The sequence below is a fragment of the Pezoporus occidentalis genome, unplaced genomic scaffold, assembly GCF_034315485.1.
Source record: "Pezoporus occidentalis ecotype Australia unplaced genomic scaffold, CSIRO_AGI_Poc_V1 ctg204, whole genome shotgun sequence".
Classification (NCBI taxonomy): domain Eukaryota; kingdom Metazoa; phylum Chordata; class Aves; order Psittaciformes; family Psittacidae; genus Pezoporus; species Pezoporus occidentalis.
Window position 1 is genome coordinate 359175 of NW_026913900.1, and position 27115 is coordinate 386289.

The 27115-nt window shown below is 43.1% G+C and overlaps 1 protein-coding gene across 1 annotated transcript in view; it reads right to left on the bottom strand.

Moving 5' to 3' along the window:
- Window positions 1-22139: 22139 nt before the first annotated feature.
- GLUD1 (glutamate dehydrogenase 1) overlaps window positions 22140-27115 on the bottom strand; it is a 31993-nt gene continuing 27017 nt past the window's right edge. Inside the window, exons 11-13 of the mRNA XM_062618846.1 lie at window positions 26212-26303; window positions 24228-24290; window positions 22140-23578 (exon numbers count right to left, since the gene is read on the bottom strand). Of these exons, the coding sequence (XP_062474830.1) occupies window positions 23459-23578; window positions 24228-24290; window positions 26212-26303 (275 nt within the window). The 3' untranslated portion in view covers window positions 22140-23458. The remainder of the gene's footprint in view (window positions 23579-24227; window positions 24291-26211; window positions 26304-27115) is intronic.

Consider the following 27115-nt stretch of genomic DNA (forward strand, 5'->3'; position numbering starts at 1 on the left):
CCATACAAGTGACCAACAGAGTGCTGAAGAACAGGTTTTTTCCCCTTGTAACAGCAAAACTTACTTACATGTAAAACTGCAGTTAAGCTTTATTGAGTGATTTGTTCTGCCACAGCTCATGGCCTTTGAAAGCTCCCCCGCAATTATGTTTTAGCCAAGGGGTAAAGGGCATGCAGGGCCTGATTTTTTGAAGATGTTTGTCCTGGATGCAGAAGAGAAAGCAGTGACACTCTTCAGCGTATCTCAATGTGTGTTCCCCTAATTTAAATGCAAATCAGGTAATAATACCTTTCTCAAATTTCCACTTCATCTGAAAGTCCTGTTTGATGTCTGCATAATGACTGTCCTAAAACTGAACTCAAAGATCACCCAATTGAAAACTGAAGGGCTGATTTTTCTTTCAATACTGTTCTCCTTAAAAATATACACAATACACACTCTAATATAGCTTAGCAAACCTACCAAATCACAAGAAGGTTTTTCCATGCTGTTGGTAGCCTATCAGAAAAAATTCAGATTAAACCCAAGCTCTCTAAAATGTGAGACCAACCCCAGCCTGCACAACTTTGCACAGGTCTGTTGGCAGCACAAAGTTGCTCTGTCAAGCTTTGGCACTGCTTTCTTTCTGAGTGGATCCCAGTGTGAGGAAGGAGGCAGCCTCGGTAACTCTGCCTCTCCACCTCTCATTTCCTGCTGATCCTCAGGTGGGGTGGGCAGCACTGCTGTGTGTCATAAGGGTAGAGCCACAGAGACTCCTCTCTCACTGTGCCTAGTAATAAATGCAGTGTGGAGAGCATTGTATAGACCTTGCTATCAGCTTTCTCACCACTCCTGAAATAGAAACAATTCTTTCTTTCCCTAACCCTGTGCCAGATCTTAAGGAGTGCTCAAGCTTTTCTCATCTTTTCACCCCTTCTAATTTAAAGATCAGACAATTTTCTTTTTCTTTCCTAACATTGAAGCTGCAGGACATCATGAGGCTCCACAAGAATTCCAGTATTTCAGAATGGGTTTAGTCTCTGGTGCTCCAGAACATGGTAGATACTGGACACTTCACCTAGATGTTGCCGCAAGATTCAGAAACCAGGAGGTAAAGAAATCCACATATACTGGCCTTATTTTGAGCCTGTGCTTTGAAGCAGAGCTGATTTCTGGAGAATGTTACCACCCTTGTAAAGGAAGAATCAGTCAGACCGACTTTTCTCACAGAACTGTGTTTCAGTATTTGAGCTGAAAGGCTGATTTAGCTTAATTAGAACAACTTTAGTTTGATCTTTAAAATGACAAACATGACCTATGACAATTATATATTTTTATGAGCAAACAACTCTATTTCTTAAAACAATTATATTTGTTGATGTAAATATCACATCCCTTCCATGCTAATATTAGGCTGTTTAGCAGCTGTGGATGTTGAACCCTTCACACTTCCATAACTTCAGGAATGATCCATGTAAGACTTTGCAGCCCCGACACATCATTGCATTTACCTTGCTGATGGAAACCATACCTATCTACAAATCCCAACCCTGGTAAAATTATGATTGAACAAAGCCCAAATAAATTTCAGCACTTTCCATTTAATTGACCTTGTTTGCCCATTTTAATGTGTAAAACATGAGCTCTTGCTCTGATGAATTACTTCTCACCTTAAGTAATAAAACCAGAAGGGTTCATGTTACTGATATAGGAGAGGGTGCTCAAAGATGCCGTGGAAGAGGTGTGAAAGGAAAGAAAATCAGAACAATTTCTAATTTCCCTGCAGCAGCTTACATTTAACTCACAACTATTTGGACCACATGTTTGAAGTTGCCAACTAGTTCTAGAGCTGTGGAGCCCTCCTAGCACTTAAGGAATTAAGGAATTTTGGGGTTTTGCTCCCCCAAACACAACTAACTGCTTATCACAGGCAGCAGATTGAGAAGGTGCAGAATATAGAGAGGAATGGGTTATGGGAGAAGGGTGCTGCTGAGACAAGTTGCCTGTCAGAGGTGAGCAGGCAGCGCTGCTGGGGTGGTGACACTTTTTCACATCTCAGTTCTGGCCAGGCGGTGCCAGTGGTGCTCCCTGGCACTACCAGGTGCAGTAACTTTTAGAATAGCCTGGAATTCCAGGGGCACCTGGGCATGTAGTTCTGCCTGCACACCCTGGTACCTACCCCAGCTGGCATTAACCAGGATTGCTGCCTGCAGTCTCAGCAAATACTGAGAGCTGAATGGAGCAAAAGTTCAAACTAACTTCTGCCTGTAGGTGGTTTGATGTGACCTTAGGACACAGCAAATGATGCAATCAAAGACCAGGAAGCCCTTTCGGAAAGAGGTAATGCATGGGAGGAGCAGGATTTGAAACTGTAGAGGTACTCATAGGCTGGAGATTTGAGGCAATACTGTGGAGATGTCAAGAGACAAAAAGCAAACCAGCTGTAGTGTTTTGGCATTTAGCTTTCAAAATACTCCATAATATCCCTCCCTACCCTTATCTTTTCATGTCATGAGACACCACAGTTGAGAACTGACAATACTGAGATGAACAATCCCACAATACTTGCTGGCCAGGTCTATCAAATGATGGTTAGATACTCTCTGATGGTGGTGACTGACTATTAAGAAGCATGCAAAACAGTCAAAGCAAAGACTGGGATTCACAAGGAGGAAGTGTTCTTGAAAATGCTCATTTTTTCACCCAGATGTTCAGGATAATGGAGACACAGCATTTCAGAAGACCACACATTTGAAAGCTGGCTTTCTTGGAAACATAAGCACTCATTTCCCAGGGCAGCCACAAGTATGTTTTACTCCCACTGAAGTCAGAAAGGCCTATGCCCAAGTGGGACATCAGCTTATCACGAGCTCACCATGACACTTCGAAGAGATGGAAGCCCATCACAAATACCTAGTGTCAGCAGATAGATGCCGTAAAATGTTAGTCAGAAAATGTGTAGCTTGGACCAAGACAGGAACGAATTTAAAGCCACATGGTTAATTCACTTAGTTCATTGATCAATGATTAGAAATAAGTTCCTATTTTACTTTTACTAGGCCTTAAACAGTTTTCTCAAGAAAAGCTTTCAGAAGTTTCTCTCATGATACTATTCTCTCTAGAGGCCAAGACAAGGTTAAATTCTTTTGAGAAACAGTTTTTACAAAATCTGGGAGTAGATCTGATCTACATTAATAGTTTCATAACGGAACAAAATGAAAACGCAGAGACAAATTGCTGCAAATTTCTGAGCAGTTGAAATCCAGATCCTTGGTTTTGCTCAGGTCAATCATCCTTTTTATATCAGAGCACTCTAAGGTGCTATACATGCCATTAATATTCTGATGTGGTTTTGTAAGTCCGTGAGCCTCCTGATGGACAGATTATTTGTTCCACCATATGGGATAAATATGTAGCATACCAAAGGTCCATTTTCCCTTTACTCTTGGCTGGATTATAATGATCACAGCATACCAATTTGCTGGGAAAGTGTAATTTGCTTTCTTTGTTAGTTTTTTTCCCTTGGAATCAAGATAAAGATATTAATGCTAAGGATAAGATTACATTAGATGAGGAGTCATACTGCCATGCTGATAGTGATGTAGGTTTTACTCACAAATTCATGCTGCTTTATGTTTTCAGTAGGAGGCAAAGCAAGCAGTGGCACATATCAGACACCCATATTGAGTCCAAAGGGCCCAACAAAGATTTCAACTTGGAAGAATAATAGCTGGAACTGGGAAAATCTAGATGGGTGTCAGACCAGAATTAGAGAACAGTATTTATCTCAACTGCTTAGGAGTCTCTAAAATATTGCTATAATGCGGTGCATGTTTAATGCTCGGGATAAATGTGCATCAGTTCTTAATGTTCTCTTAAACTCTGTTCCTCCCTTTCAAGCTGACTACTCTAGCATCACTCGAGCTGGAAATACAGCAGTAGAAAGGAGCTGAGAGGGCAGCCAGAAGGTGTTTGCTGCTGGAGCCTGGGCATGTCCTCTCTCGAGCCACAAGCTGCCTGGTGGGTGCTGGAGAGCCTCTTCCTCACTTTAACTAACGCTCTGCACAAGGTTAATCGAGGTGGCAGTGATCTGGCTAAGGGGGCTGAGAACAGCTGAAATCCACCCATTTGTTATAGCTTTGTTGTTGCTAGGCTCTCAGGTTTGGGCAAGAAACATGATTAGGTCCATGTAGCGGTTTTGTCCAAAAAATGCCAGAGTCCCACAATAGTGGGTGTCTAATATCTGAGGTTTTGCAAACCCAAGTGAGAAAAACATTCTGAAAAAGAAATCAGCAAGGAATAGAAAAAGATACCTGATATGAATACATATGTAATTAAAATGCTAATTGACCTGTCTAGGGGGAAAGAGGATTGCTGCTTGAAATAATTAATGAGCGCTGCCAGTGGTCCAAAAGTTGAAAAGAGCTCTCTGAAATGACAGGCTGAATAGGAGCAGTGGAGGAATGCATTTAACCTTGTTTTCTGCAACTCGTCCTCACTTGGGTACTAATGAAGTACTAAACTCGTGAGAACTGCCACTTCCCCCCATAGTTTATCCATGGCATCTTTTCTTGTGCCTATTTCTCCACACAAAGCTTTTCTCAGGAAGATGAATATGGGTATGAGTGTAACCTTCTGAACCAAGATGCTTTGTACACTGGAAAATGGCAATGAGGAGCCCAAGCCCCACAGAACTGGAGAGCCCTTGGCCCATGACTCTGCCAAGGGTTTGTTTGTACAAAGTTTCTTTGTACTGGGGACTTGTGGCAGACAGTGTAATTTCCAAAGGCTAGTGGAAACCTGTGAAATGCCAGAGGTTAAAGCCAGAACTGTTATTACTGCAGTGGTGTTAGGTAAGGAAAGTATTTCAAGCATTATTTCTGTACTAAAAAAAAACCCCATACTACAAAGCCACATTAGGAAATGGCAGCTTTGCTGATTTGGCCTTTTTTTTCCCTTCCCCTGAGAACTGCTAGCACTGACACTGTGTAACCCAAGCAAGGCCTTCAGTCATGATGGGCTTTTGCAATCCACCTTGAGCGGGCAGCTGGAAAAATGACCAGATTAGAGCTTCTTATAAGAATACGTATAAACACCAACTCTCACCATCTGACAATGTCCCACTTGGCAAGAGAAGCCTGTGATCAAAACTGCTGGAAACTGAAAGAAGTTTGGGTTGGTTTCTGCTCCCAGGAGGTTCAGCTTACAGGGGATGTAGGAAGAAAGAAGCCTGCCCGGTGGGGACAAAAGTTGGCCATGCCCAGGCAATTCTACTGCAGTAGTTTTCCAGCACTCTTTCTAAAGCTCAGCTCAACGTTTTTGCTCTGTCTGTGATGGTGGAACAAGTTCTTTCGTGGGTTTGATTTAAAAAAATAAAACAAACTTATAAACAAAGACAGTGCAATGAAGCAGAAATCTCTACCTGGGCACACCCTCTCACTGGGGAGGGTAAATAAACTGCTTTTCTCTGTGTATTATCAGCTCTCATTCCTCACATTCAAACTCCACCCACTGTACCAGTCACCCCAAAAAGCACCAGCAGGTCTCCCAGCACACATATAAAAGCAGGACATGTCAGGACACCCCTCACAGTGTGCTATACATTACCAGGCACAGCATCTTACTAAAGCAGAGGACTGTTAACAGGTGTCAGAAGCCGCAATGTCAGGTAAAAACTTCCAAGGACTGAAGGAACAGGCTGAAGGTGCAGCTAAAGATGCTGGTAAGAAAGACTAAATTTCATTGGATTTGGGGTGGGAAGCTGAGTTGCTGCTTTTGCCTATAGAAACCACAATCTGAAGTTACACTACATCAGTGCTAGCAGGACATAGCTTCCTCTTTTTCCTTTAGTTCCTGAGACCAAGCTTTGGCTGCTGCCTGGAGAAGGACCCAGGCTGGCCACAGCCCTCAGCTCAGCATGGGCATCCAACCACCCACAGCTCCCTCAGCAGGTGCTGAGCATTGACCAGCCTTTATCACTCCCAAAACAGTTGTTTAAACTTAGTGTTTTTAGAGAAGTGTAGCCTTTTTTGGTAGTAATAACCTTTCGTATTTAGCACTTATGCTGCTCAGGGTGATCTTTTCTCATGCTCTGCAGTGGTTTTCAAACTGCTCCCCTTTCCAGAATCATAGAATCAGCTAGGTTGGAAAAGACCTTTAAGATCACCAAGTATCACCATTATGCTAGGACTGCTAAGACTACCACTAAACGATATCACTGAGGGCCTCATCTGCATGGTTCTTGAACACTTCCAAGGATGGTGATCCCACCACTGCCCTGGGCAGCCTGTTCCAATATCTGTGAATGTACCTATACTTGAAGTTGGAATCAACCTTTGATTAATGTTTGCTACTTGGCCTGCCTATCAATGCCTTCTGATAATAACTATATTGACTGTGATGGACTGTTTGTAATAAGTAGTTCAAGATTGTTTCTGTTGTATTCTTCCCCAGCAGTGATCACCAGACTTTGTAGGATGTAAAAAAAACCCTGTGCACACATTTCTATCACAGCTATTCCCATGTTGCAGGGCCAGGCACTATATTATTCTTATTGGAAGCCAGCTTTTCAATGCAAAGTATAATAGCTTTTCCCATAAATGAAAAATTGAAATATGTGCATAGCTTATTCAAGCATTTTATAGCCTATTCCTTAGAGTGTTTTGTGCACAGCTCATTCCTAGCATGGAATAATATTTATCAGATACAGTCTTGCATTTTGACCGTACAAATACTTTGTTGTATAGCTGAAATATATGAATAACCTCACTGATTTCTTCAGTTTCTGTAAGTTTCCATATACCTGGGAGCAAATGTGTAGTAGACCCAGAAACACGAAGTACGCTGTTCTGAAAAATAAAGTAGTCTTTACTGCACCCTGAATATATTCACGCCGTTAAGGGGTTACTACTTCTTCTGGCAAAAGTGATAAATAGATGGCTTTTGCTCTTTCATAAATGATCAGACATCTTAAAATTACATGGCCTCTCCCCTTTTAAATGCTTTATATTCTGAATTTGATCTGTCATGTTTCTAGCTTCTGCTCCTCTTTTTCTTCTATTTATATCTTGTTTGTAAAATCTTCCTTTTCCTGTCCTGCTTTGTTTAATTTGTTTGCTTCCATTTTGGAAAAGGCACTACTCCCAAATGGCCTGCAAAGAAGATGCGTGCTAGATGGCCAAGCACAATAAGCTAGAAAAATCAATAAAAGCAGGTGTAGTGTAAAATAAGCAACTTGCAGCTAAATGTCATAATTCCGACTCACTGCTAACATTTGCTTCTTTCTCTTTTTTTATTTTATCTTCTTATCTGTCATTGATTTGCTCAGCTGACCATAGGAGCTAGGTGAATGCTAATATCATAGCAAGTTGCTGTGGCAACACACATAGTTCCCAGGGAGCTCACGAGCAAAGCACACAGCCTCAGTCTGCTCTATACCAGCCTTATCTCTTTCCAGGGGCATGACCTTCTGCAGACACACAGAAAAGCAAATTGGCAAAGGGAATTCCAATAAGCAGAAACGTGATCAGCTGGAAATTAACTTGGGTTTTTTGTCTTTACTTACAGCAAACACATTGGGACAGGCTACTGAGGATGCAGTCAACCAGATAACAGGTGCAAGCCAGAAAGGTAAGGGCAATGCTGTTCAAATCAAGAAGCGATGGAGCAAGCAAGCCAGTAGCAGGCAGTGCTCATTCACTTCTATCTCAGGGCATTCTGAGCCTCAAGCTCCCTGGTTTCAGTGACAATTTTTGGCCTTTTGTAAATCTAATAGGAAAGTATTCCAGGATCTATTGCTTAGTAACTCCATACATTTACTAGCAGACAAAAGCTGACACTCTCCTGGCCACCGTGTCTCATGCATGGTGTTCACCTTCTGGCTTTCTTTTACACAACTCCTGTGAAAAGCATGGACAAAACTTTGCTCCTTTTCTTGCGGATGAAGTAACCCTGTGATTCATCTTGCACTCTCAGCCCGGAGGGCAGGGGTCTGTCCAGGTCCAGCCCCTTGCTGGCTCCCAGCACTTGCTGAGGCAGCAGCTGGGGTCAAACATCAGTGATCCTGCAGCTGGAAAGGTGCCATCAGGAAAGTGTTGGTATCTCACCTCTGGAGATTGGGAACAAGTTAAACTAAAAACTAAGCTAAATTCTCACTTAATTTTAGTAATTCCCTAAGAATGAGGGGACAACTTGCAACTTTGGGGTCTAAAATGTTTAGTGAAAGCTAAATTACATTGACAGTATCTCCTTAGAGCAGACACTCTCTACAGCTCCATGGACATGATGAGGAGGTCAGGCCTGGGCACTTTTTGACATTACATGGTGAGGCAGCAAAATTGCCAAAATCTTTTCAAAAGATACATCTCTTAATATTTACAGTCTAATCATTTCTGCACCTCCCCCTTCCAGCACAAATGTGAAACCATGCTGCATTTTCCCAGCTTTCAGCTTTTTCCCTCTCTTTCAGTTATTGACAAAGCTTCCAAGGCGGCACAAGATGGTGTAGAAAAAGCAACCGGACACGCTGCAGAAGCAATATCTGGCTTTGGGAAAAAATGTGGATTTGAGAAATGATGCTAATTTAAGCAAACAGTATTGCATATAAAAATATCTCTTTGGTCTGCAATTCCTTACTCCTTTGTGTTTGGTATCTGGATAATTTCTCTCTCTTTGAATACAACAATTTAAGGCAGAAGGCCCTCCTCATCTTTTATATGGGAATAATACATCTTCTAGCACATCTGCTAACAATCTTCAACATAGCTCATAGCAACACTGTTGCCCTTCTCTTACGACAGCACAATTATTATTGCCACATTTTCTGAGTGTATTTACAAATCCAATGAAATTGTTCATACTCCAGGACACGAGAACATTTGTATGATGAAACTGAGTTTCCTTCCAATAATCAGAAGTTAAGATGGGGTTATATTTCTTTTCAGCTTTTTGTTTATTCCAATTTGCTGTGTTTTCAGATAAAGATAAATAAAAGGTGGTGTATCCACCAGCCAGAAATATATCACCTTACGTGTTTGCGCTGTCTTATTGGGGCTCTCAGTGAAGGATCACACAATGTCTTGCAAATCTCTTTTGCTCATTGATTCAAAGCTCTGTGAGGTAAGTGACCCTTCTGTCAGGCAGGTGATTACCGAATCGTTTTGCAGTTTGGGAGGCAGACAAACGGACACAAATAGCCCTGTACCACAACGGAGCCCCGTGGTGTCTGCAAGTGAACAGCAGTTCTGGTGCCTACCCTGTCATCCTTTCTCTTACATGTCTATTGCCCATCTAAATTTTTTGTTCCCATTGTCCACAACATATCTCCTGTTAAATCTCCCAGGGACAAAAATCACACACTGTATCCCAATGCACATCGCAGCACTACCACGAAAACCAGCTGGTAGCGCTGACGTGAGAGACAACCCCACGGGGTGCTCGGCTCATCCCTTTAATGATGCCCTGGCTGCAGGGTCTGCACAGTGCCTCGGGGCAGCCCCGGACACGCTGCCCAGCAGCTACCCGCTCACAGGGGCAGTGGTGCTCAGGGGTGGAGCTGGAGGAGGAGGCCCGAGTGGTAATGTCTGTGCCTCAGAGATTGAAATATTTGGTTTAGATTGCTGCTTGCTGGGCAATCAGCGGCTGCCAAAGCAAGACGGGGTGCCCACTTAGTGCTGCTCTGTCAACATGAGGCACTAATACCCACTTATTCACAGTGAGTGCTCTTACCTTGGCCTCTGGGTGTTTCTCATTGCTAGGCAATGTTTCCTTCCTTTTCTTTCTTTTTTTTCCCCCCTTCCGGTTTGAAGCATCACCATCCTGATTTCAGTAAAAGTCTAATCTGGGCCCCACAAAAGACTGAAAACCAAAGCATGAGCAAAAGCATCTGGCTGTGATGAAACAAAGCAATCCAAGCCAGTCTGAGATACCACTGCCTCACATCTGTTGGACAAGAGCAGTGGTTGACCAGGGGTTTTTTAGAAGCCAGTCTTTGGAAACGCAGTCCTAGGAGAGACTGATTCACCACCGAACCCAAAGACCACCCTTGTCTGCAACCTGCACAAGGACTGCACAGACTGAAATGCCTTTAGCGGACCCTGTAAGTAATAGACCATCTGTGAGTAAACATAGTCCAGGGCTTTGCACAGAGTGTCCCTGTGCAATGTCCACTGTTATTTAAAGCTTTAAAAGCCTAAATATTTACCCAAATACAAGCTCACAGAAAAAGCAATAGACTATTGCACTCTCGGTTACTGGGCAACCCTCAGTAGTACTTAATTATTTAGTACTTTCCATGGTTACCTCCCTGATGGTGAAATCGTCAGAGAATGAGCTCTTTAGGCTCAGCATTTCAAACACCAGTGCTGTGTTTGTGGGTGACAATGGTGCATACACCACTTGCCATCACAACGTTTTATTTCTGCAAACCACTTCTTGGTTCACATTAAAAAAGTACTGAACGGTTGTGGGGATTTCATCAGCAGCACCTGTTATCACCTTAAATGGCTGATGCTATTCCTGCTGCTTTGTGCATGGGGAACATAGCCCTGACTCCTGGTGTGCAGGTGTGCTGATTTTATCATTCCAATCACAGGCAATGTCCTCAAGTGTGACCACATGAGCTGTCACTGCCTGCTGCTCTGTCTCAGTGCTGGCAGCAGCACTGGCACAACAGGGACTGGACTGCCTGGCTGGAGGGACTGCTGGAGGTCCTCCACTGGGACAAGAGAGGAGAAGCACCTTTCCCCATCTGGCCAAGGAACAGCCAGAGGCAGTGCTTGACTCCTGGTCTTCAGTGCAGGAATGTCCCTGCTGCTTCAGCACCAGGAGCCTGATCAGAGGGAATATTTCACATCTCTTTCGTCCTGAGGGTGGATGCTGTGCCACAGGCACCCATGAGTCTGAGTCACTTGCTGGCAAGTGTTTCTAGGGCTCAACTTCAGTGCTTTGCTCCACAAATAAGGACACTGCCTTTGTCACAGTGCTCTTTGGCCTTAAGATACTTGAGGCTCTCTCTCCCTTGCACATCACATAGGGAGCTGTGTCCCAACCAAGGACCATGCCTACCTGACGGCTCCAGATGTTGCGTAAAAGCAAACCAGACGTCCTTAAAGCCCGTAGCAGCTCATGTGCCGTCAGCCCTGGATATGTGAAGTTATCCAGCACCTGAGTTCCCAGGGTTCCTAACATTTGTTTCTGGGTGTGTCAGCTTCCTGAGCCGTGAAATGCTGACCAAAGGGGATTCGTGTGCCAGCCTGGCTGTGCTGCCCAGCCTCAGCATCACCTGCTTCCTGCCCCACTCCAATGCCCCAGAGACCTTCACAGGGTGGCTGGGAAGACAGGGACCCACCCCCTGTCCCCTTCACAGCTCAGCAGGGTGGGGGCACAGATTTCTCTGGACTGCTCAAAATCCACCTTCAGCTCCCTGCTCTGCCCAAGAAAACGTGAATCCTCACCTCAGGTGAGTGCTGTCATTAACGGCTACCGAGAACCCGTGCCTTGTACAACCTGTCTTTGCGGCCACGGTTTCCCCATCATGGGCCAAAATGCAAAGGTGACTTTTTCCGTAAATCCCCACTGCACCCCCCTACCCCAGTGCCCTTTACCAGGTTCCCACATGGTTTCCAGCTCCAGCCTAGTGCCTGCCAATGCACAGAGCCAGTGGGCTGGGCCCTACAGCCCCATGCTACTGGGGCCGACAGCCTCAAAAGGGATTTGCATGAGCCATTTTCACTTTGCTCATAAGCCTTGCCTTAATACATGCTTCTCCAGCTTTGCATCAGCCCCTCAGCCACTGCTGGTACCACAGTGGTACACACACGTGCACACGTACATGCACAACAGATGCTAGTTTCTCTTTTGCCTTCAGGTAGGAAATTAGGAGGAATTCCATGCAAAGAAATCCCTTTTATACAAGGGTCCTTCTTTCTGTTTAGTGGCGTTTTCTTTCTTTCTTTCTTTACAGCTCCCAGACTGGCTCAGGCACCTGTGAGCACCCTTTGAGCCCTTGTGATTACTTTTAAAAGGTGGAAAGCAGGCAGAGCCCATGTAGAAGCTGGATGGCAGGGTGCACAGCTGTTGAGCACAGCAGGTTGACCTGCTGCTTGTGCAGAGGTAAATATTAACAGAGCCCTTAGTAAAGAAAGCCATTCTTACTGCTCTCTGGCTGGCCTTGGCATGAGCAGCTTGTGCCAGTGTCAGCTCACCCACCTCAGTTTCCCCCTGGGCTCTCCTCTCATGCCTTGTTGCTTCAGCTGCCATTTTGTTCCGTGTCTACTCAGGCAGCAGTGACAATTACGGTCACCTTTGTCCTTTAGGAGTAACCTTCCAGATTTTACTTCTTTCTCCTAATCACCCCTTCTGCAGTGCATGAGGTTCTCACTTCCCCCTGCAGCACCATCCCATGTCCCCATCACAGACCCCCTCAGATCTCCTTTGTCCTCCAGGGCAGCCCCTGGGGGGCTGGTGGGGCTGAGGGACTGCTGCAGTGGCTTTCCTCGTATAGCTGGGGCGGAGCAGCAGGACATGGATGGGACATGTACAGGACATGGGTGGCTGCCATGGGAGGCCGGCGGATGCCAGGAAGGAGCCACAGGTGAGTGGTGCTGGGGCTCACGGTGTGCGAGTGCAGGAACAGGCCAGCTACTTCCTGACCAAGCTGTGGAGAAACCGCCTGCCATGAGACGGGGCAGCACATCTGTGGAATGAATCTCTCCTTCCTAAAGGTAAGATCAGGAAACCCAATGCTGAACAAACTGTCGCTGGGTTGGATGCTGTTCTCCACACGCCACCGGTATGATGATATGATATGATATGATATGATATGATATGATATGATATATGATATGATACCGGTGCTGGGGGTGAAGCTGCTGCGAAGGCTGCGTGCTTTGCCTGTGTTAGGCCGTTTATCCACGACCTGACGAAACCTCAGATGAGCCCACTCAGCCTCTCTCCTCCCCAAAGAGCAGCAGCAGCAAAGGGCAGCAAGAGGACTGGTGACCTGGGGAGCCTCAGCAAGTCAGGCCCCTCTCTGCACCAGTTCCCTCAGACTTCCAAGCAACCACGGCTGCTGGATTAACAATGTTGGAGGGTACATCCCAGCCGTTCCTGGAGCCTCCAGTTATAAATGGACCTATTGTCTGTGGTGTCCAGCTCCTTTCTGGAGCTGCCAGCACTGTCTGCTCCCAGAGCCCATGGCAGCAGCGGGTTCACTGGGGTTTGCTGCCCATGGAACAAAAATGAGCTTCCTTTCATGTTTTAAATCCATCTCCTACCGATTGCAAACATTGACCCTTCCCTTGAAACTCTGCAGGGCTGAGCTGGGGTGGGGGGGTCCACCCAAAACCTGCCTGCACCTGAGCTGGGGCTCCCAGCTGTGCCCAGGCAGGGAATGGGGAGGCTATAAAGGGGCAGCAGGAGGGAAGGGAGCTGGGTGGACTCATAGCTGCAGACATGGTGGTCAGGTAGGAGTGGAGTGTGTGAGGTGGCTGTGTGCTTTGAGGGAGGAGGGGGGCCAGTGGCATGCCATGTTGGTGGTGGGGTTGTTGTCCTGTGGTTGTTGTGGCTTTGCCCGCAGTGCTGTGATACCTGCATGGTGGTGGGGTGTGACCCATGGGAGAGGTTGAGATAGGTCATGGTGGTCAGTGCTGGCAGGTGGTGATGCTCAGCCAGACTGGGGTATGAGTGTGCTGCAGCGTGCGCTTGAGGCAAAGAGTGCCAGGTTTTGTCTCTGCACTTGAACTCTGTGTGCTTGCGCCTGGTGGTTGAGCTTAGGGGCTGTATGTGCTTGTGCCTTGGCAGCTTTAATTGGTGCTGTCAGCAGTCTGTCCTGGCATTGCTTGCTCTGAGTGGAGCCCTGGGCTTTGCTGGCCAATTGCTGGGCACAGAGAGGGGAGTGAGGCATGGGGAGGAATGTGTCTGTGCATGGAGGTGAGCCATGTGGAGACAGCAGGAGCTGAGGCCCTGCTCAAGTTAGCCTCGGTCCACTAACAAGGAAGGTTCAGTGGGATGTGTCGCTGCGCTGGTCGTGGCAGAGGGAGGGGAGAAGTAGTGGCAATGGTGCAGAGGGGCAGCTCCTGTTACAGAAAGACACAGTGTTATGCATCTGCATTGCCTGTGCTTATGTGAGGTTAGGAATGCACTTACTGAGGTGCGCTGCTGTAATGACAGATGGCAACAATTACAGCATTGAGTGCAATGTAACATCGGTTTAAATGCATATGTGAAAATACTGGTGTCTATGGAGAATTACATGTCTTCACTGGTCTTCTATGGATTTAGACTATACATAGTAACAAAGAAATAGGTTGTCTTTACGTTTGAAAACTGGTGTGTTTTAATGTTGTGTGCTTTTACCCCTGTGAGGCAAACCTCACCTTCACCTGTGTGTAGGGAATGTTGCAATGGCACCTACTCTGTCTAATGTTACGATTTAATATGTACCTGCAGTGCGTCGGCGTAATATAATTGGGATTGTTTCAGTAATTCTATTTCCACACTCCTCATCTTCATTGGGAAGTCAAAGCACAGTGCTAACGCTGTACTGCTCTGCTCCTGTGGAAATTGCTCATGAGCTGGTGATGATGTGGCTATTAAATAAAGAGCTGTATTTGCAGTACTGGAGCATGGGGGAGATGACCCGTCCTTCACTTTGCGATCACAATAGGATGAAGAGAGGTATTTCTAGTATCTCATGATAATGTAAACAGTCACCTTGACAAATACACAATTGCATTGCTGACTCCAAGTCTTGGTGTCTTCACGCATTTCTCCCTGTCCGTTACTGCAGCAGCAGCAGAGCAGGACTAGGAAACTCCTGTTTCCTGTGAGCAAGGCCAGCCATGGGTAATTGAGGATGTCACAGGGAACAATGGGTGTGTTTTACTGCTCCACTGCTGTGCAATGGATTTCCATGGCTCAGATGCTCCTCTGAGTTATTGAAATATTTCAGGGCTTTTTCCTGCATTGTAAGTCAGTTCTGAACTTCATCAATGCCCTTGACTTGACATCAGTTTAGAACCAATTGTTACTTTCCTTCTGTGTTCTGGTAGAATTAGCACATCCTGGTAGAATTTGCTTTCTGATATGGTTGAGTAATCCCTTCCCTGCTGTCAGAAGATAAAATGATGCAGCAAAGCCCTTCCCCACCCCTAGAAAACCCTCCACATCATGTTTAATCGACATAAAGTAGGGCTTTGTGGTCATTAAAAAACTGGTAGTTGGAAGAAAATGGAACTTTAGCTGTAATGCTGGAAGGTAACTGTTGTTTATGAAGTGACATGCCTGGGATCAAAAGAGGCATTCCTAGAGCTGCTGTGGCAGTAACTGTGGGCAAATTAAGTTTGATGAATAAACCCCTTGTCCTTGGGTTACATTCCGTCCCCGTCCCCGTCCCCCCCCCCCCCGCCTTTCCATCAACAACTGTTTGATCAACAGAGTGAAAGCTCCTGCCCACAGTGTGAAAGAGTACAGAAATGGTTCTGCTAGAAAGCAGGTGATCCCACATTAAAAAAAAAAAAGCCTATTTGTTTGGAGTGAGAGCAGCTCCAGGCTGGCTGGCACTGCAGATGTCCTGCGAGAGGAACCTGGATGGCATGGGGACCTTGTGCTGGGTAGCCTGCTTCCCACCATCCTGCAGCACTGCATGCGGGCTGGCCCTGTGCTGCATCCCAGCCCATCAGCTCCAACACAGGGAGCAAGGTGCCTGCTCAGCTCCTCGTCACTGTGGGCCTGGAGCGGCAGCTCAGCACTGCCTGCCCCTGATAAGGGCAGGAAGAGGTTGAGGGGGCTGCGCTCCACCGGCCTTCAAAGCTGTGCTGGGTCCCGCAAATGTTCTCTCTGGGGACAGAGGAGGACACAAACCTCCTCTCTTCGCTCTTCTGTGCCAGGCAGTGGAAACAAGGGGTTAAAATAGTAATTATGACACAGCACAAAATTATTGGCTTCATCTAACACAATAAAGGCTTCATCAGATCCTTTAAAAAGCAGGGTTAGCTCCTCCCACTTCTTTTTATAACCATGAAGTTTAAGTCCCTCTGGGGAGGAGAAAAAATGTCAGCAAGACTCGTCTGAAACTGGATACTTTTCTATGTAAGGTTTTGAAATGCCAGAGTTGATTTAAGCAATTCTTCAGCTGAGTGTTTCACGATGCAATGTTTTTCTGACCAGTTCAGGGCAGGCTGTGCGCTGCGTGCATCTCCCCCCGCGGCACAGGCTCGGAGCCTTTGGTCGGGACAGCTGTGGCATGCATGCTGTTTACCAACTCCTCAATATGGAAAAACAAAGCTCTCATTCCTGGGCTATGGAAAACTTCTGCCAATTAATCCACACCCTCTCTCTGGGGAGGAAAACATAATAAACACTAATGTCTCTTTACCCTTTTATGCCTTGTGTATTAATCACCTGACAAGGGCTCATGGCTTTTCCCCTGTTCCATTTTGCATTTGCCCTGCAACTACTGGGAGGAGTCCTGCTTTGTCTATAAAAAACTGCACTTTGCCAAACACTGTAACAGAACTGAATTTAGGGATTCACTCACCCATCCGCTGTGGAGAGAGAGGACTGAGTACAGCCATGTTCGGGATTGGGAAGAAGCTTGCTGAGGAAGCTGTGCAACAAGCTGAAAGCGCTGCACAGGTGACAGGTAAATACAAACTGCTTCTTTCCCTCCTCCTGTGCCTTAGATGTTATATATGTGCCTGTTCACACCCCTGCAGCTGGGATCAAATCTGCCTCTTAGGCACAAAATCTTACAGATTCTGTCCTCAAGGGTGTAGGTCAGCATGTCCTGTAACCTCTAACACCTCTAACACTACAGTAAATGAAGGACCAACATTAACTACCTGTCTCCCACAACTTCTCCACTCTGGACAGCAGAAAGCCGAGAGGGGAGGTGAGGTTGCTTATTCAGAACTTTGTTTCCTAACAAGAACAGCCATGACAAATACAAACTTTGTAGTAGTGTAATGGATTAATTTCCTGAAGGTCTGAGGTCTTTGGTCTGCTTGGTGTTGCACAAATACATGCAGTTAAGCCAGCTCTGCTCTGCTGTCAGTGCTCCAGCCACTCACCCCACTGAAAGCACAATTGCGCTTGCAGGGGCTCAGAGGACCACGGTCAAGTTTACTCCTGCAGAGAAGCTTGCTGGATCAGCCCTGAATTTAAATAATGTGCCACTTTGAGCCTTTCTTAGTGAAGCTTGAACACAGAGATCTGCACTGGTGCAATGCCTGAAATGTTTGTGCGTAGTATAGACATGGAAGTGGAAACTTTCATTTTCTTCACATGACATTTATCTAAACTCTTGAAACCAGACATTTTGTCTGTGACTTCAAATGCAGTAGAAATATTACTTGCAAGTTATGTGCCCAATGAAGCAAGTGGAAAGACTGCTACTTATTTACCAAGTACCTTTGGTTCAGTTTGCTGGAGGGTGAAAGATGCATAACACCACATCACTGTCCCCTCTTCCAGGGAATTAGGGCTTAGGTTTAAACAAACTACTTTTATGGTGAAACATGAAAAAAACACCAGAATGTGGGCAATTGGAGGGTAACCATTGATCTTTCTTTTCAGGTGGAGAGTTCTGCAGCCCTAGAAATACATATTTTGTGGAGGCTTTTTCATGTTCTTAACTTTTTTTTTTAACATTGGGGAAACATCTACTGTTTTCTATGCTGGAAGACTGATACGGGTGCTTTAGAAGGGGTATTTGCCATCTTGAAGGATCTGAGTGGTCATCTCTATATTCAGCTGTTTGAACTGTTTAGCAGTAAGCAAACTCTAAGAGCAAAGTCTTTTAAGTAGTAGTAGTAGCAGCAGTCCTTCCCCTTCTGTCCCAAGCACTTGAGGCTGAACCAGTCTGAAGCCCTTTGCCTGAACCCTGCACACATCTTCCCAGCAAGTCCTGTGCTGCAGCATGGCTCTTCTAGCTGGTGTTGGATCCTGGGGCAACGATGAGAGATCCCAGGCACTGGCCTGATTTTGGCCACTTACTTCTGTGCCATCAGCATGTACCTTGATGACAGGCAGTAAATACACAGCATGTGATGCCAAACTTGTGTCACACCACTGCCAGTACTACCAGCTTCTGGAAGCATTATAGAGGTACCTTCTAATTCCCCATCTCAATGAAAATAAAGGTGGATTTTACACTAGTTTAACTAAAACAAGACTGTCCTGCTGGTGGTTCTGCAACTACTAATTACCTAGTCTCTGAACCACTTACATTGTGCCCGCATGCGCCCAAAAGGCTCAGTCCCATGAGCTGTTGCTAAGTGTGGAGTGGCACAACTGGGCTTTGGAAGTATCTAAAATTAGCTACTACTCCATGGCTCTCGAAAGGAGCCATGAACTTTGCTGTGACATAAGATTGCTATGGGAAGCATTTTCCTTAGCTGCACCCTATGGGCAGTGAACATCATTCATGTTTGGAAAATACAGCAAAAGATGGTGTATGAAGATAATGTCTTTTGAGCAACAGAAAGTGTCCTACAAGCCCAAGGTGAAAAGGGTCACTTTTTTTACAAGGCACTTAATGAAACAACTACTGTTGAAGAGCCCTTCAGTACAAAGCCTGGAGATCTTTGAAGTTTAAGACACTCCCAGTCCACTCAAATATCCTTCCTCACCTCAGCACTTCTCCCTCATGCAATGTCCATGAGCAATCTGGCTTGCTAAATCAATCCTCTTCAGTGTCTGTTCTGCAGAATATATGTCTGTTTTAAAAGGTAGTATTTGGAGCCAGGAGGGAATGAAACAAATACAGGCTCAACTGAAGGCTATTTGCCTCAAACTTTAATTTCACGTTTGTGAGCAAGACTTCTCTGATCACAGATATTAGATGCTGATCATCCAAATAGCTATCACTATTTTCTAGGTTGCAGTTCCTCCACTTTGAGAAAATATCTTCTCTTGTTCTTCATGTCTCAGTAGTCTCTTCTGTTGAACACTTCCACTACTTTAAAACTAGATGGGTCTCTTATAGAATAAAACTTTCTCTAGCTACAAGAGAAAGTATGAGACTAATAACTAGATTTTGATGTGCTGCTCTTCCAGCCTGCTGCTTCACACTGTAGGTGACACACATTGTAACATATAGTCTTCATATGTACCAAGACACATGGATAGCGTGGGGAACTACAGCCAGAGTCCTAACAGAATCTCTTCCACTAGATCCGGGTGCTCATCCTTGTGGAATAAATTTTCACCTTCTAGCCCTGAAACATTTAGAGAACCCTTCTAATGTGTGATTATGAAATTTAGGGCAAGGGTAAAGACTGCTTAATTGACACTTTTTGTTCTAATTCCAGTAAACGCTGTGGGCCAGACTGTGCAGCAAGCAGTGGAACAGGCTAAGGATGCTGGTCAGAAAGGTATATTTCTGTTTATTTCAACAATGTCATACCAGTGAAATCTCAGCTATGTCCCCCAACCCTGCCTTGCTCCTTGTTCCACACGTAGCGGGAAAGGGGAAGGTATTGCAGTGATGCTACAGTTACCTTTGTTTTTCTGTTTTAAAAGCTCTTGATGAAGTCTACAAAGTTGCTGAAACCAGTGAAAAAGCTGTTAAAAACGTAGCGAATCAAGCAACTTCGTGGGGCAAAAGCTTTGGCCAATGAAGATTAAAATGTAACACTACTGAATTTTTTGTAAACAAGTTTCTACTACATGTACTCTTAATAAAAAGAAAATACTTCCACTCTACCTGGATTGCATGTATTCCTTGGGAATCTTTGGCTACATGTATTAAACACTCAGAATCACTGGCCTAGAAAGATTGTATTACATCAGAGAGCAGAGAGCTAAAGCTGTACTATGCTATTAACACAAACTCTTTCTGGGGGTGGCTCAGAGTAAGCACAATGTAAAGTCAAGGACTTCATAGTTGGTATTTCTCATCTTTTCATTGAGTGCAAGTCTCTCAAGCTGAGCACCCAACACCCATTTCAAGACAAGGTAAGTACCTGTGTACTTCTGTGACTGTGCTTTGTACCTCTGGTCTTATCTGTAAAGTTGCAATTAGCTATTGTGCTGATGAAGACTCAAGTGTGTTTAAGGGATACATAACTGCTGAACACTAGCACTGAGATACTCAAACTGATGCTAACAGCAGTGATGCATTACTGCCAGCAGAGCACTTAGCTTACCACTAACTGCTTAACACTGCCTGAGCTGCATCACTGGTACAGCTTCAACAGCACAGCAAGGTACTGATGAGTAATGAAGCACACAGTATAGCAGTGGAGTCATTTATGGCATTTGCAAGGCTTCTCTGAAACACACAGATGGCACTGATGCACTGAATCAAGTAGAAACTGGAAGAATGAGAACTGAGCAAGTCTGAGCTGTTAAAAAGCTAACCAACCACCAAAACACACGCACAAAACCCAACCCAAACAAAAACTCAAGCCACACAAAACAACAATAAAAAACCCCACCCCAACTGAACAAAAAAGCTCAGGTACCAGAAACACCCTGTGTGCACATTAGCTTTGAATGAGATCTTGGAATCATACTTCAGACTCACCAGTTCCTAATAGAATAATTTAAAGGTCACTTACTTGGCATCAGCAAGAATTACTGTTGCTCCAACACTTCTTTCTGATGTGTTTCTTTTCAGTTGTCATCAATGAATACAGGCATAGTACTGAGTTCCTTGCTGGGATAAAAAAAAGTGATTGTTCTACTTGTTCTTCTGTATAATAGAGATATTTTGCATTTAGTAGTTTGCAGGCAGCATGTAACCCTGAGCATTGCAGTCACCATCTTTATGGAATTCAGTTGCAGCTGTGCAGTACCTGTGGAGATCCTGTTCAACACAAACTGTGTACATAATCAGCATGAGAGATTACAAACACCTGCTATGATAAGGATGCATTTTGCTCTAGGTAGTAGATATGGTTCAGAGCAGTTTCAAATCTCTGTTCAAATCTAACATCCGGTACAGACTGGCTCATTGACAAGCACCCAAGCTTGGTGAGCATCTAGTGGCATGTAAGTGAATCCAAGTAGTGACTGTGTTCTCAGGTGGAAGACACCACTTGTGGAGGGGTATGCCTACAGAAAGAGAGCGTTCCGCGAGTAGTCTAACCATTGCAGTCAAGTTGGTTGAGGAGAAATTCAGTCAACCTTAAGGGCTCATCTCTGGATTAGGTAAAATCATGTCAGGTGGCAGGTCTGCTTTCTTTCAAACATCCTGGGAAAAGAAGTGCTAGCTTGTGGGTGTACAAGAATGTAAGATGTTAATGAATTGGGGAACTCAGGCATTGTGCAGCTCTTGTGGGTTTTTTCCCTTTCAAAGTGGGTAGGAGGAAGAAAATATCCTAGTTAGCTATCTATGCCGGCTTTCCATATGATCTGACACCAAAAAGGTCCCATTTTTACGGTCTGCACATGCATAACAGAGGTGCTTTACTAGCTAGAGAGAGGAAGAACAGTAAATTAGCCAAATCTCTTTACTGCTACTGCACTTTGCTTTTGACAACTTTGCTGACAGATAACGTAGCTCAGCTTTTAAGATTATTTCTCTTTTCAATAATACAAGTACTTATTTATTAGGTTTTAGTCTCCAAGGTTTGGTGGAAGTAGGTTACAAATTGTCACAGTGTAATTGTTAAAATCTTAGTTTCATTTTACTATCTAATAAAGGTTTGCATAAAAACTGCCCTGAAAAATATGTTCCAAGATACAGATCTCATGTTTAGAGCTACACACCTTGATCAGTGTAATTCTTTCATTCTGAAAATGTGGGGGTTTTGGTCTTTTTTTGTTTTAAATAAATGCCAGCATATATACACATTGCACTTAATCTGCAGTACTTTTATAACCCTGGCTATCAGCATACATGATGGAGTAAGCCACTAATTAAATGCATCACACAGGTTTATTGCTCCATGCTAGCTACTAGCATAGTTCTTCACACAAATTTGAGAGGACACAGTAAAGACTGGGAATGATTTACCAAACATATCCAACTTCAAAAGTTTTTCTGACAGGCAAGTTTAAGAGACAGAGATCTGTATTAGTGAGCCCTTCAGGATAACTCAGAAAAGGTATCTTATCAGTAGGCATGTAATGAATAAACAAGTGTGCTGTGAAGATTGATTGTAACTAAAGAAAGCTATTGCATGAAATAGAAAACAGTAATACACCAGCATAGGAGGTTTGGAAAGGTCAACTTTTTTTAATAACTGCTCTTCTCTCCAGGTTAAGTCATGCAGTTACAAAGTAGTTAGAAAAAAAGCATGAGTTTCTGGGAGGGACTAGCTGTCTTTTAAAAAAACATTCATATTCATTACATAAATAACATCTGGCACTTCAAGGGGACTCCACAGGACAAAAGCCTTACACTTTAAAAACTGTGCTTGATCCAATATTGTGTTGAGGTCCATTTTGTTGTACTCTAATACGGTCAATACTTTCAAGACCTCCTGATGACAAAAAAAAACCAAAAACACACCAACAAACCCAACAATCCAAAACCACGAAACAGGCTGTGTGTGTTAAGACAGTGATGAAGTTTATAGCAGCATTCTAGTTCCTCTGTAGTTTGGCCAATGATTTCTGGGTTCAGTTTCACTTTAGTTGTTCACTGAGGCAGTATCTAACTTTCAGAAAGCCCTGAAGACTCCAAAAGAATTCCCAAAACCCTAAGTATGATTGCTTACCAAATTCAGACTATCCCTTTTCTTAAAAATAAAAAAATAAAAAAAAAAGCCAACAACAACAACAAAAAAAAACAAAGAAACCAAAACCCACAGTCAGAACAGTTACGTAGATACTTGATTAAAAATGTAACTAAAGTTGCTCAATAGTTTCAGCTTATAAAAATATTAGTCTGTCACCTCTACGTACTTCATGGTGATAGTCAAGCCAGTTTGAACAAGCAATAAAAGGCAGTCCTATAACAGCAGCACAGTTAAAGAAAATACATTGCCTAAAGAGAATCAGGCCTGAAGCTTTACTACAAATAAAAATTAGACTCCTATCAAAGTTAATCCCTGCTAGAGGCCCATTTTTGACTTGACAATGCAACAGCATTGATCATACAAGGCCTTACTGAAAGTGCCGAAGCCAAAATTACATCTTTAAACAAAAGTGCATGAAGTAATAATGAGCTAAGTGCTCATCTAGTACAGTATCTGATCTGAAGTCTGACAAGTGGCTCAGGTGGCAAGACCGTTCTTTCATATATGAAATGTACCATTTTGTTTTGTAGGTGAAATACCCAGAATGGCCCCCACAAGTGCAGATGAGTTGTTATCTTCAGATACATACTTGTATACAATTTCCTAATCCATGGATTTTTATTGTAAAAAAGACTAGTTTGGACTGAAACTAATTGAGAATAGAATCCACTATAATGTCAGAAGGAAAGAAAATTTTGTGGTTACATGTAAACTTGTGATAAGCTTTCTCAAGAAGAGGGTACATTAACAGCATGAGGGATGGGATACAACAATGAGCGTTAATGGCTTATTTATGTAAAGGTCAGGCCAGCTTCATTGTACACTTTGAAGACTTTCTCAATTGCATTGACGTAGGCAGCTGTTCTCAGGTCCAGACCCAGGTTGTACTTCATGGCAGTACGCATGATTTGCTGAAACAGAAAACGTTAATTGTGATTTCTGCAAGTTTCTCCATCAGAACTAAACTAGACTTTGCTTGGAGGATCCAAGTTATGACTATAAGGAGCTGCTAGAGTGGTATCGGAGCTCTGATCCTTTGCGGATCAATTTTAAAATTTCTTGATTACCCTTATGACTGAGATATGAAGGGGAAGAAAATATTTTCCAGATTACTGCATTGCACCTTTTCATGTCTTGGATCCATGTGTACCTCAGATACAGGGAGAAACAAGGTGTTTCAAGCAGTCTTTGCCTCACTAATTAAAAATACTGCATGAAGGATTAATCTAAAACTGCTGACGGTAAAGTAAAGCAGTCTTAGGTACGCTTAGGCAGATACAAGAGAACAGTGGAAAAGTATCTAATTACTACAGCTTCTACTAGAAAATATTTCATGATTTCATGTATTAGCCTCTAATATTTAATGTATCTAGATAAAGTTGATCATCCGAGCACAGAGCAGAAATACCTCTACCTGATACTCACAGTGCCTTCCATTACCATGAACTGTTTACTCCTTTAATTGCAAAAAAAAATCTGTACAAGCCATTTGAAAACTTATGCAAAATAATGTAAGTAAGTTCTTCTTCCTATAAGCATATTTACTAATGCAATATTTACCCGGGCAGAACGCTCCATTGTATAAGCCAAACCAGAGTGGACAATATCTTTCTCAGATGCACCCTTCAACAACAGAGAAGAAAATCAGGGTTTAATCCAAAACACAAAAAGGCACTAGCTGTGTATTAGGGACAATTACTGAAGCTTGCTTGCCCATATTCTTCTAATGACTGCTGTAAGAATTGCCTTTACTGTGTTACTTGAAGAGCTAATCATGGTCAATTCAATCGTAAAACCTCACAAGTAAGCACTGAAGACTTGTATACCTAGCTTCTAGATCCACACTGCTAGCATTTTTTACTGATGTTTTCAGCCTTCAGAACACGCAGTAAGAATTAAACAAAGAAGCTCCTAAGAGTCAATAATCTATAGAGGCTACTTGCAATTGTTTTGAAGCCAGTCATATTTTAGAGAAGTGCACATATCCCCAGTTCATATACTCAATATTGTATTAGCCCTGAGCAACTCCAGAATAACTTTGTTCCCATTAAAATGTAAAAAGACAGAACAATAAATAATTGATGATAACCTGTATTAGGCTATCAGTCTAAATGTTCCATCATGGCAATTGCTGTAATTTATCATAGTTTGAGACCTGGCTTCAAAAAATACATGCTTTCCCTCAAATACCAGTTTGGACTGGATATAGAAATTACCTGGCCAGTTTTTATGGCTTGTGCTTAAGAGATCACAGCAACCACTTTAAGCCACAGAACCTATTTACCACGCTATTTGTTCATCCTAACATTTATGAAAACATCATACTGGGTCAGCCTAAAGTCTATTTCTATCATCTAACAGTGGTCTGAGTTTACATGCATTTCCCCTGATTTCTTCCTGAGGGAACATGGGTTAATGTTTTTCACAACTCACTGGAGTTGTTCCCCCAATCATCTGTCCCATCTCCTGAACTTGTGTTTAAAGAACCAAACCTACAGATCCTTTTAGTTGCCATATATCCCTTGACAGAGTATTACACATCTTAACTGTCTGCTGTGATAGAAACCATCCCATCCGTCATTCTGCACCTCATCCTGCTGGCTTTGTTTAAACACATCTCATTCTTGTTCATCATTCCTTACAATGAAGAATCTACCTGTACCCATCTATTTTCACATCACTCATTCTATAGATTACTGTCTTCACCCTGGGACTACTTCCGGCCAACAGGGCCTAGGTTAGAACATTGTTCCATGTATGAGCAGCTTCTGTTATCTTTGATCATTCTGTGATCTTGCTCTGAACTTCTTCCACATCTACAATATTAGAATATACAGAGACTTAATCTGCATGCAGTATTCAAAAGGCAGATATGCTCTGTATTTATATTGTGGCATCATTAGTTAGTCATATTCTTTTCCCTTCAGAACCATTCCTAAGGCTGGATTTGCTTTTTGATTGCTATGGATTTCTAAGCTTGTATTTTGTCATTACCTCCAGATGAGCTCAAACCCCAACATTTTATATGAAAATTTCCTCACCATGTATTGCTACACATAAGATAACAATGAATTTCATCTGACATTTCTTTTTCCATTAACTCAGTCTTAAAGGAACATTTTACAATTTTTCACCCAGCTCTTATCTGTATTCCTGGAGTTACAGAAACAGTGTATAAAACTGTCTGTAGTGTGAGATCCTATTGAAAGTTGTTTGGAAATCTAGCCAAACTACATCAACAAGAACTCCAAACAAATTCTGGTAATGTTTGAGGCAGTATTTCTGACTACTTTCCATGACCTCAAGTAAAAGAAAGAAAAAATAGCCTACTTCCAGTATTCCTAAGCACTTCAGATCGTTTGCTGCTTATTTGTTTTGTCATCAGGCTAACTATGTACTAATGCCTTGCTTGAGGAAAAAACCTCCATGATGGCTAAGGTAAATGGAGATAAATGGTAATAAAAGTAATGGTAAAATTTAGATTACAATTATAATATCAGAATACATATACAATAACAAAAAAAGCCAAGCAGCTATTAATTACCGATATCCTATCTTGAAATTCTGCTGTAGGCACAACTGGAATAGTTCCACCATGTTTCCCGAATTTTCTTTCCAAGCTTTCCTGAACAGACACTAGAAAGAAAAAAAAGCAGAGGCAAGTTAACTGACAAAGAAAGGAATGTGCTTCCTAATAAAGAAGCTGACCCCAGAACTTTCAGCATTCAATGACATGAAATGCAGACCACAGGTACTAGGGGCAAAGGGAGTAATCTTATTTTTGTTTTCTAAGAAAAAGGAAAGATGATTTTTCTTTATGTAGCTGAATGTCTCCAATAGCAGAAGTATCAGAGCTACAGTATAGTCACATGGCAAACAACTGTGGATTTACTGATCCCACTTCGCTAATGTTATAAAGCTGATAGAGCACTCTGGATTAACTTTTCTAATTTGATAGATAGCACTAGACAAAATATTTCTTGAAGTAATAGATCCATCAATTATCTCCTATTGCACTTTGCATATACACACTACTTGCTAAGAAAAAAGCCGATGCGCAATTTTAGTTTTTTCCCTTGGGACATGCTTTGATATTTTGAATTGGTATTTATTTCAATTCATAAAATTTAATCAGTATGGTTTCCTAAACAACATCAGAGTATTTCAGATGAAACAATCCTGAAGTTAAGAAAGCGGTTTAAATGAGAATTACCGTAACCCTTAACTGCTTTAGAAACACCTTGAAAGGTATCATTTATAAGAAAAGGTTATATTAAAAGAATATTCAGATGTATGTTTTGTCATGTCCAATATCCCAAGATTCTTACATATTTTCTACAGAATATTGTTTAAAAGAGAGCTATATCCTGCAGTTCTTCTCCATTAAGCTTCCTCTAGCCATGTAATTGGTATTCTGGCCCAGAAACTGGGAAGCACAAAATGACCTT